Raw genomic sequence first — 12,212 nt, 5'->3', positions numbered from 1 at the left:
TTAAAAAGACCTACTCCACAATACTTGAGGAACTTTGTTGGAATTACACACAGAATGTACTATTTTCTCAGAAGAAATACTCCATTGTCGTAGGCAGTACCTGTGGTAGATGGACTACATTTTGCTAAGCATTCTTGGAGGTCACAAACTTACTGGCTTTGTCCAAGTCTCTATAGAGGTAACTCTGACAAAAACCCTGAAGTTTGAAGTTGTTACAAATATGGTGGAACAAACCTTACTTGATTGTTGAATACACATATATATATTTTCAGTCACTGCCAAGTTAAAAATAGAGCCATATGCTTAGCAGAACGAGCACAGACCACAGTCATTTCTCACCCCTGTCAGTTATTGTACTTTTTCTCAGTGTGAAACCTTTGCATTCCCAGTATATCACACTGTTCAGAGCTGCATTAGTCAAAACACATTTAAAAATATTCATCTGCATGTCTTTTTCTGACTTTAATTTAGAAACCTTTGAAGTTAATTACAGAAAGGTGCTAACACAACTAGAAAAGGTTGAAAGATCAGCAGTGCAGAGATCAGAAGTGCAGAGTGGCTTCTGTGTTAGGGCTCTGACTTGTGATTTTGGGAAAGAGACACGTAAAGGAGGATGCAACAGAGATTTATAAAATCATGAACTACACTAAGGAAGTGAACATGCAATTTTAGTCACTGTATTGCTATACAAAGATCTCTTGTACTGCCCATAAAATTGCAGCACTGTCTTGTGCTTGAAATTGCAGCACATGAATACATTCATTTTTGAGGATTTTTGTGTTCAATTGGTCTTGAATCGTTTGCAGAATATTCTAAGAAGTACAGTGTAAGTCACAATGGCCCTACAGAAATTACCTTTGTAACTGATGGAAGTGCTGATAGCCTGACCATCTTATTCGATAACTTTGGAAACCCAACAGCTTTTCTCAGATAGCGGTCATGTACTTCACAAGTGCTGAGGATATACAGAGCGCAAGCAATGGCATAGCCTCCCCAGTTAGAGACCCCTGCAAAAGAATCTCAATGTGAAACCAAACTGTGAAAAAAAATAAGCAATGGTTACTGTAAAGATACCTAACCTGCACAAGTCATTAATTAGGCACATACAACTGAATCTCGTGTAGTGATGTTGAAACAAAACATGGACATGAACTAAATGTTGATATGAATTTGGAACATTTACTTCAGAAAGGCACAATTGCTGAATATATTATGATGCTTTTGGCAGTATTTCAAACTGAATTTCTGGAAGTTCCCATCTAGCTCAGTTTGTGGTTTGTCTTTCCCACAAAGCAAAAACTCAGATGGGCACAGTCTATAAAACAATTCCACTTGGCTTATTGTGAAATCCACAAAGTTTTGAACACCTCAGAATGTTAGATACCTGAGTTAGAAACCTGAGCCTAAGTACAATATGGACCATTCATTTCATGAATTGGTCTTTGCTGAACACATCTCTTTGATGGCAAATTTTATTTTGCGCTGGTTAAGATGTTAGGTTAGAAAGAGAACTTCAACTACAGTGTTCAACTTTTGTTGTTCCTCAAGAATGTACATCTGTTCTCAAGTGGCTGTTGAAAGGACTTATCATCACTTTACGTAAGAGCAATATGATTGATAACCCTGGTCACATCCACAGATGCTCATCAATTATACTGAAAATTCATATATGTGCATAGACATTTTAATTCCCACACAGATCAGTTCTGCAGCCTTCCTTCTCATTTTATGTAAGGTGTGACTTTTAAAGAATATTCAGGATTTGCCTAACTATTTCCAATTAAATACATTTTTTCACAGAACATCCTCAATTTTCAGTCATTCCTTCTGAAACCATAGTCAGAAAATGGACAATATAGTGACAGATTTGTCTACTCATGATGACTTGGTCATACAAAGCAAGGGCCAATACAAATTAGTTGGAAAGACAGATGTTTTCTTGTCAATTCTATTCTCAAACATCAACAACTCTCCCACCCCTCCAAAAAAAATTGCTTACCCGCTACTATAGTAAAATCAGCTTCAACATCACAAGCTATAACATCTCCATTTTTTATGTGCTTCTTTACAGCATCTTTCACTTTCCCCATTCCTAATTCATTTCCTCCATCTCCAACACCTTTATTAAAAGAGAAAAAGACTAAATGAGTACAAACACTGCAAGTAACTAACAATCCATTTAGAAAGCATCCAGTGTCTTCTCCAGAGTAGCTGTGACAGTTTCATAGCTCCATACGAGACTGTTTATCCTTTCTAATCAAAAGTGTCTATAAACAGAAGAATGTGAATGAAATAACTGAAAGCATCACCTATCACGTGCTAACCTGTGTGTATATGCAATAGATACTGTACTGCTGCAGGCAGAAGAAATCAAAATTATCAAGTGCTCATGAACTGCTGACAGAATAAAGATAGTAAATTTTGCTTACAGAAGGCCTTAAATGAGCATTCTATTTTATGCATTATCATAAGTAGATCAGCACAAACAGAGAAAGAAGATAGATAAATCCAAAATGAATCTGAGAAATTAGCCTACAAATCTATAATAAAACAAACACAGAAAAATTCAGCTTGTTACAAGCTTTAATTAAAACAACCCCAAAACTAAAAGTAGCAATTCTTGCAGAAAGAGAAACAAAAATCTATATATTCTACTTTGTCAGAAGCAGGACTTACTGCACTGACAATTTGTTTTATACGGGTCACTATTATTGTACCACAGTGTGTCACAAAAAGCCCAACCGTGTATTCCATCATGGGTTTCATTTTTTCAAGTAATGTATAAAAAAAGACAGCTAGTCTTTTTTTAAGTGTTCATGTATTCAGGACATGGGGGCCTTGATTTTTGTTGAGCAAGTAGAAACACTATGGATTAGTCTCAGTGATTTCAGTAAAATCAATGGTATCTCTGTCACTTCAGGAAATTTCTGGGCAACCCTGTGTTTAGGACATGAAATTGTTAGATGTCATTCAGAGATCTGGAGGTGAGGATAACACATAGACCAGCAATTTACATCAAAGCTGGATGGGCCCTTTAGTCTCTTACGGATGTACAACTTCAACACTCCCCCACCCCCCCCCAAAAAATCCATCAATTTCAATGCACATTAATATTTCTTTCACGTGCTAGTCTAAATGGCATCTTCTCAAGTTTGAAGATTTTATAGAAGAATCCTAGCTAATATCTGTGAAACAGAACAGTGAAGAGCTCCAAGTCTTCACTGCAATGTATCGTATTTGAATTGGAAATGTGACTGTGCTCTAATGCATAGCATGTGTTACAGGACAGAAATTTCTGTAGTTATAACTTACACTTCAAGCCCTGAAAACTGACAAATTTAACACTGAGTAACTGCATAAATATCTCACAGTGGCAGATTTCTTCTTCTAGTGAAATTGAAAGTTATTTCTCAGCACCAATTCTTTATTTAAGTCCTTAAGTCTATACAGTCAAGGGCAACATTACTGAGTGACACAACTTACAACAAAGCATTTGCTATGGAGCAGCTAATCTTTTCCCTTATCAGCTTTAATAATTTGTTCACATTTGTTTTGGTGTTGGGATTCAACAGTGCATTCTAAAATCTGTTTGTTGGTAGTACTTTTCAAATAGGTAATAACATAGTCATGGTGCCTGTATCATCAACATATAAAATACTGTATGTACTACTGTTTTGTAAGAATCTACACAATGCCTTAATTTTTCTTATATCCAAAATCTAAACTTTTGCTCTTAATAGTCTTTAAAAAGGCTAAAATGAATTCTTGTCCTTTTAAGATCATCAAGAGTTTAACTGAAAGATACTAATCCATTGTTCAGGGTTGTTTTGTTTTAACCAGCCTTTGTACTTCCTTCTCTTTAAGTCCTGCCACCAGGATGGTTGTGCGGTCAGTAGCTCTACTGTTGTGGATGGATCCCATTAGTGTTACTTTGGGAAGAAAACGACATCACACCAGGAATTTTCTGTTACCATCTGTTTTCTTTTTCCTCTACACATCGGCAGAGGACTGTAGATTTTACTGCAGAGCCCCAGAGTGAGATTCACCTGACAAAATGCAGGGTAATTACCCATAAGCTATTCTGCTAGACTTCTTTTAAAGTTAGCAGAGAAACTGACCCTTCAGACATTCAGTTCATCTCAACCCAAGGCAGACATCTCAAACACAGTTGTCTGAAAACAGACAAGATAAATCCTCTCCTCCTAAAGGCCTGAATGCTTTCCTGGCAGAGGAAAAACAGTTATGCTGGATCTTCCACACAAGTTGTTCCTATACAACTGCAGGCGCAGCTTGTCATTTGTCTGTGGTCAGATTCCATTTTTTAAGTACAGGTCATGTTTTAAATGCAAAACTTGACAGCAATTAACCAGCATGTAGCAAATGTTCTAATAGTTCCCCTCTCCACCTACTAACACAGTACTTTCTGCCCCCAAGTACACTACATAAAGACTTCTGTAAGACTGAAAACTTTTTCTTTCTAATATCCTTTTCTAGTCTATAAATTTATCTAAGTACTCCACCCTAATGGGTGCTTGTGCAATAGTTGCATTTCATTTCAGAACCAGACACATGCCTCCAACTTCCTACTGACCATGAAGAAAGTCAGAGATAGCCTCACCAGAAAAAATTATCTTGATCAGTAGCAACATATTATCACCAGTAGCGTGAGACAAGACGCTAAGGCCACAGCCTAGATTCATGCCCTGTTAAGCTCGGCTTTGCAGAAATAGATTGAAAAAGCCAACAGACATCCCAAGGAATTGTAACCAAATTAAAAATCAGACACAAAAAGTTATTATGATTAAAAAAGTAAGAAATGTTAAATAGGTAACAGACAAGGTAAGAAAAAATTACATTGTTTCTCTGTAGACAGTCATTTAGTTTTCCAGCATAGAATATCCATACACTCAAATTCCATGGGAATTCAGGGCAGACAACTTAATTGTTTTTTGAAGCCTATGGCTTGTTAAATAGTTTTCTATGCACACCTCTCTCTAGAGAAAATTCACAGCAATGGGACACACTGAATCTGGATATCTGCTTTTCTTCTTATTCACAAACCCTTGGTATTTTTAATTAATGACATTTCATAGTATATTTGAATATTTGAAGAAGTTTAAAACAAACTAAATTCTACTGAACAGATTCAAATTCCCACTGAGCAGAATGCTCCAAACTCCACCAAATCAATAATATACTTCAAGCTGCTCAGGGAGACATTTTAAGAGATTAAGGTATTTTTATTAAAGGAATCAGGCTATGATGTTACATAAACAGCTGAAGAGAGCAAGTCAACAATCTAAAATAAGGGACAAAATAATTGAAATTATCTGCAGCAGATAAAGATCTGAGGCATTTTCATTAACATATTTATGAAAGAGAGCTTTTTCTATCCTTATTCAGTCAATCTTCGGCTTGTCTGGTGATATTGCCAGCCGAGTGCCATCTATTTTTCTTTTTTAATGCTAAATGCTATTCCTTAGGAATAGGACAAAAAAAATTGACTGAAATCTAAGTAAGATGTATTACAAGTTTTAAGATAATACAAAAAATGCTGGTGAACTCTTCTGCTGTACAGCTTTTAAGTGATTCAAGTACAGTGAAATCAGACTACACATTATCTCTGCAGGAGCTCTTTACATTCTACGGAAACATTTGAAAAACATGACTACTGAGAAGCCAAAGTTCCGGTGCTTTTGGCAGTATTTAGGAGTGAGTCCACAGCACTACAAGGAGGAAAAAAGCGAGAGCAGCAGACACATTCTGATGTGACAGAAATGAGCCTGGCATGGAGACCAATTTCTAATTTGTTTCTAATACTTATTTAGATTGTGTATCTCCTAACTGCATTATGAGCTACACAGTGTAATAAAAAGGATTTGATTGTATAAGGATGTTTGTTATGCAACACTTTATATATACCTGGGAATCCTTGGCATATTCTTTCAAAACCAGATAAAAGACAGTTTTCAGGATAAAAAGGACTATTAACAAAAGAGAGAAGCACTGTGCTGACAAGAGCACTCTTATTAGACATATTAGTCAATGCTAATGTAGTTTTGGCAGTAAGGACAATATAATCTTTTAAGGATTATTATTGTATATATAAATTTGTTAGAGAAGCACTATTATAAATATGTAAATATGCAATCCCTGCTCAAGAGAAGGTACTGCTAAAAAGATTCTATCTAGATTGCTGCCTTAACAGAGGTGTAACAAAATAATGATATTTTCATGTGTAATGTTGCCATTTATTAGTCATTTGCCTTCTATGTTGCCTTTCATGCATAAAATAGAGGACAAAGTCAGTGTCAAAAACTACGCTTAGGGAAGTTTATGTATGCACACTGATATATAGATGACACACACAACTGGCCTTGTCTTTTGGTCCTTAAGCAATTTTGAAATCAACTCTATTTTTTTGGCTGTGAGAACTCTGTAATAGAAACCTTTAATTTTTCTCCAGAAATGGTCTCTAAATTCAACCACAACAAACAGCTGTAGCTCCCAGGCAGTTATTCAGCACCTGTCTCCTGCTCCACTTCACTTCCAGTAATGGGGCCTTTTTTGTGCTTCTCTTGCTTCTGAGAATATAACACAAAGTCACATATACCTGTTGTTTTGATTCGTGGAATGGTTTGTGCAGCTAAAAATAGTTCATCTATGGGATCCACAAGATGTTTAATGTTAACTTTCCTGGCATTGTAATAATTGCCATCAGCAGCCATCCCAGCACGCTCTATTGCTACCAGGTGATCAAATCTGGTTAGAGACAAGTGAAAACAAAGAGGAGAGGAGTTGAGTCAAAGCTACGGTTCTCACATAACAAACTTCTTTTGGCTGCATCTCTTGTTGACCTTGGTTCTACCTGCTGAATGTTTGGGATTCAAGGTAAAACTTGGATACTGTTTTGTTATTTCTGAATGTACTTCTCTACGGTTTATTTTCAAAGATTAGTCTAGTTTCTTTATAGCTTTAGTTCAACTTCCTCAAACCACATCTGCCTCCAAGAAGTGGAGAAGTCCCTGAAATCCTCGTAACCAGTAATCCTTTGTGTTGGCCATCTGGCCTCGCTCTGTTTCGTAGTAAAATACATAATATCTTGTAAAGTCTCTAGAAGTGTTTCCAAAGAAAACAAGAAAGTGGCAAGTTAATGGACATTTAAATTCTTTTTAGTGTAAACATAGTTTCTGCTTAAAGTACATTGCTGGGCAAATGTTTGTTTGCTTCTAGTTAGGGAGTTTTTTGGTTTGGGTCTTTAGATTTGGGGGATTTTTCAAGTGTGTAGCTGTTTTGCTGGTTATGAAAGTGGACAGATGAACTGCAGGTGTCCTATGTTTTAAGCAGAATTTTAGTAGTCAGTTCTGCCATTGTATGTTAGAACTGTTATTTCACTTCTGTTTCTGCCATTTTATTGTCAAGAGGTTACTAATTCTGCTGAATTACTTAATGCTTTTGGGGGTGGGTATCTACAGTGAATCTAGAGACCTTAAGCAGCTTATTTGTCTACTTTAAAAAAACACTTACTTTAGCTTTTTGGGACTGCAGGGTCAACTGAAACAGAAACTGGCTGTAATTACATCATACATAGCTATAAATCAAGTTTTTAAAATAGTACATTAAAAAATGAAGGCAGTATCATGCATATTATTATGGCATACAGTCATAGCATATCCTAGCCTGTGAAAAGAAATGGGAATTGAACAAGTTGATGAATCAAATACCAGTGAAAGATCTTTAATAAAAGAGAATAAACTGAAGGCAACAATATTAAAATGCTTTACAAAGAAAGATCAATAAAAATAAGCAACGAGTGCCTAATTAAAGGAAATGTATGTTGCCTGCTAAGTAATGAGATACGCATACAGCTACTTGGCAAATTCTCTAGTGCATTAACCCTAATTATACACTTTGTATAAATCAGAATTTTTGCCCCACATTGTATACTCAGCAACGCTCATGCAAACAGTTCAAATTGATATAAAGAAGTGTATGCATACATCTATAGCTGTGTCTGCCAAAAAATAATAGGATAATCACTTTCACACTATTACAAACACATGACATTTTATTAAATCAAATCAGATTCCTCAGTTGCTAGATCTTAGCTAAAGCTCTAGAAAGGAAACACGCTCCACAACCCTCTTCCTAGCTGTCATTGATTCTAACATAATACTTCACCTTTCCGATTCTCTCACTGATTTAAAAACTGGTAAAAGAATATATTTTGTGAGTGTAGCTGTATGTCTATATCTGTAGAATAACAGCTGGAAAGCTTTTATAAATTTTTAAAGGAAAAGTGCTATTGAGATACACATTATGATTTCTTCTTTTTGTACTCTAGAAATGCATAACTGCAGAATAACACGGAATTCTGTATTCTGTGTTCTCCAATACCAGTGTTAGGCATCACAGGTTGTTCTGTTCATTCCAAGTCTTAAGAATTCGCTTGTAACCATTACCTCTTCTTAGATGTTTTTTATTTTTATTATAACTTTATACAGTAGAGGTGTGACCCATTCTCAAAAACTGAATACGCTTACCTAGGTTTCCCAGGATTCCCATTCTCACACAAAAACATCAAAGCTGAATCAGCATTTTGCCCTTGATAACTCAACAGAGGGACAGGTTTCTTCAGGATTCCTACAGGAAAACAAAATACAATTCAGATACTGTTTACCTCTCTTTTTTATGTATATTTGAGTAACTTTTTTTAAAAAAAGCAAGCAGAATGGTTAGAATAGTAAGGACTCAATATCTTTACATAGTTCCTGATAAGCTCCTTATATCTTTATTTTAAGTTAAACTCATTTGAATATTATTGCTAGTAAATGAGAACTTGAGACAGAAAAGCAGTTTATGAGACTAAGAACAGACATCCAGAATTAAACACAATTAGCTAATCCAGAGTCAGTAATCAGACACATAAGAATTAAATGTATGCCAGCTAGGTATAACAAAATGTGATCATAGCCAAACTGATCAGAGTGTGAACTCTGATTCATTCTCTGAGAAAAGAAATCCTGTACTAAGTGACAGTGAGATTAACTGGAGCAAATCTTGGCTCAAATTGGCACGATAAAAACTGAAAAAACATGTGTCTTACCTAGTTGAACAGCCTCTTCAATAATCTTTTTATTCAGATTCATTGCTCTCTGATCGGTTACTATGGAAACCTCTTTCTCCAAGGCCTGCAATATAGCTGCAATAGCGAGGGCTCCTGGGGGCCCATCGTTCTCTTCTGGCGGCTCATAAGTGAAGTGGGTAGGAAATCCAGTTGTTATTAGCACTGACCGAGCATGGGAGATGGACAAGCAAGCTTTCAGCAGCTCGTCCTGGTGGAGCAGATGAATTATACCCCGGTCTCCTATAAAAGTGTTTTTAAAGAGAGCAGTGCACTTCAGTATATCATCCTCCTATTGAAGTCTCTGTGTAGGTGAACCTGCATATTTTAATGACATAAAATGGGTTGAAAAGACAAAAGGGGGAGGAGGGAGCAGAAAGGAAAACCTCTGGTCAAGGCAGGAATTGGGGTAATTTCCTCAGGAAATCTAGGAAGGTGTAGGATATGAGTAATGAAGATAATGAGCTGTGCTTTCAAGTTAAGAATTTCAGTTAACTAGATTTTGAAGATTACTATACCTAACATTTCTGCGTATTAGTACAAACAGCCTTTACTTTTTTTCTGAGATCTTATTATATGTTGTTTCCTTTCCTACATCCCTCTGCTTTCTTCTGATTTGTGGTGAAAATCATGCTAGACCACATCCAGCTACTGAAGTCGGATTGCAACTTGGGCATCCCAGATCTTACAGAAGTTTTGATGCAGACTTCAGAGGAGTAAGCTGGTCCTTTGTCTCTATTTGACTCTATCCCCTTAGGCAAGAGCTGATTCCCAAATAAATTCTACTTAAAGAAATGATTAACCACAGAATCAAAGTTTAAGAAACACTATAAGTTACCAGATGACTTTATAATACAGTGGTATCCAGGTGACTGCTATAAGATCTTATAATGCTTCATGTAGTAAAGAACCATGTTATCCGACCTTGAGAAACAGGTGAATGTTAACAGACACCTCTTCTCATGGGTCAACCCCTAAAGAGGCTTTGGTATCTGTGTATGTCTTTCACTGTTCAAACACTTCCTACCCCCTCTCCCTTCCCTGGCACTTGGAAACACAAGTTCACAGTGCAGTCCTTTCCATTTGTTAACACTCCTAAAAAACCATGAGTACCAGCATGATGTGCTCATATTCACAGCCTGGTAGCAAGAGGTAAGTCCTCACTATTGTTTTTCAGCCTCCTCACATCTTCATCTTTCTCACCACCACACCCCCCAGCCCTGCTCCCCACACTTTCCTCTTTTTGTCCTTATTTTCCCCTTTGCCATTTCTGCCTCTGTTCCTCCTACGTAATATACAAGCCATACATAAATAGTGGACACAGAAAAAAGTTCTGAACAAAATGCAACAACATAAGCAAGGAGTATTAGTTTCTGAGAGGAGAAGTGTATTAACTGAGATAAAGTAGCATACTCTTCTTTAGCAATAAAATGAGCTAACTTTAAGTCCTGTATTTCTGCAGTGCATGGCATTGCACCAAGCTGAAATCCAAAGAGTGGGAAAAGGAGAGGCCTTGTGAATAAAAATAAATAGACCCAAGCATACACACACAGCCCAAACCCAGAGCTTAGGAGAGCTGGGCGTGAGCTGTTTTCCACTACTGCCTACAGAGGATTTCAGAAAATTTATGGGAAACTGAGATCAGAATTTAGAGCAGACAGAGGGGACTAATTCAGTTTGCATTTTAGGAATGGCTGCACTATTCATTTTGCCTTTATTTCCCTCTCATATTTCTTGTGCACACATGCAGCCCTGCCTCTCAACCTTCTGGGGTGATCTTGTCACTTTGGTCCATCACACGACACCTCAGTGATGAATAGATCAGCAGAGCTTGATGTAATTCCACCCATCACAGAGGGACGTTTGAAAAGCAGGTACAACTACTTTCTGGTATGAGCACAGAAGTCATGAACATATAAGCACCCATGTAGCTGTTACCAGCACAATGAGGACTTTACATATCAATTTCAGCTTCATTCAGTAACATTTCTTATTCCCTGTGGCCTCTCTAGTCTGCTGTAAACATTGATGCTTCTGTGTACTGTGAGAGTATACAGTACAGTCATCAAGATCAGGTATTTCATTACCCATGAGGCTGAATGGTTTTGGCCAGTCTCTAATATTCAGTGCGGTAACAGAAAATGTAAAACCTAGTTATATTAACTCACTGTATTCCACAAAGAGTTTTAAAAACTTAAAATTGCTTTTAGATTCTTACTGTGTTCTTCAACTTTACAAATATCTGAAAAAATTATAATACATCATATCTACCTCGTAACAAATCCACTAAAGGAAGAGAGGTTTTGGTTTTACCTGGATCTATTCCAATGAGAGTCTCTAGAGTCTTTATCTTTTGGGCTGCTTCTGCTGACACGATACTATAATGCAGAGGATCTTGAGAAATGCAGTGGACTTGTGGGACTTCTCTTGAGGATCTGACTGGGACATTGTTATTCTTTACATCAGTAATAAACATGCAGCCAGGAGAATGAGTAAAAGACAATGGAGCTCCTGAAATTGATGAAAAAACTTCAATTAAACATGTTGTTATTACAAGACACTAAAATATCAGACTTATAAAATCATAAAACACTATTTAATTTAACAATACACAGTCCTTGCCTGATGACACATATCATAAAAACAGGAGAAAGAAAGAAATGTACACACACATATCTAAAAAATGTTCTCACTTTTCCTACAATATCCTCTTAGGTATAAACTTGCGGCAACTTAGGAACTGAACACTCATACCCTCCAAGGAAATTTGTCAGGAATTTGCAAGTCTGAAAATTGGGTCTGATGTGCATGAAGAAACAAGTACACTGGCGTACAAAAAAGTCAGTGCTTAAGTTTGCACACTGTGGTGGTGGTAATGTTTCTGTAAGAATAAATTAATTGTCTAGGTTCTAGAGGGCTGTTGGAAGTCACAATGTCTCTCTTGTATCTTTGAATATTCTTGATATGACAAAGTTGTCAACTACTGCCTGTCAACTAGGAGTAGTAGTTCTTTATTAGATTAAGAAACTAGGGAACAGCTTCTCTGTGCACTGTGTTGCCAACCTAGCTGGGAGACCGATAAACTGGC

General features: G+C 36.7%; 1 protein-coding gene across 2 annotated transcripts in view; it reads right to left on the bottom strand.

Annotated features, from left to right (window-relative positions):
• The window catches only part of DGLUCY (D-glutamate cyclase), a 47,901-nt gene that overhangs the window by 5,746 nt on the left and 29,943 nt on the right, over window positions 1-12,212 (bottom strand). For both annotated transcript variants that reach the window (XM_069858720.1, XM_069858719.1), the window contains exons 7-12: window positions 11,438-11,635; window positions 9,107-9,367; window positions 8,544-8,643; window positions 6,614-6,762; window positions 2,000-2,119; window positions 856-1,007 (exon numbers count right to left, since the gene is read on the bottom strand). In XM_069858720.1, coding sequence (XP_069714821.1) covers window positions 856-1,007; window positions 2,000-2,119; window positions 6,614-6,762; window positions 8,544-8,643; window positions 9,107-9,367; window positions 11,438-11,635 — 980 coding nt within the window. The remainder of the gene's footprint in view (window positions 1-855; window positions 1,008-1,999; window positions 2,120-6,613; window positions 6,763-8,543; window positions 8,644-9,106; window positions 9,368-11,437; window positions 11,636-12,212) is intronic.

The sequence above is a fragment of the Phaenicophaeus curvirostris genome, chromosome 5, assembly GCF_032191515.1.
Source record: "Phaenicophaeus curvirostris isolate KB17595 chromosome 5, BPBGC_Pcur_1.0, whole genome shotgun sequence".
NCBI lineage: Eukaryota > Metazoa > Chordata > Aves > Cuculiformes > Cuculidae > Phaenicophaeus > Phaenicophaeus curvirostris.
This window is presented reverse-complemented; position numbering and strand designations above follow the sequence as displayed.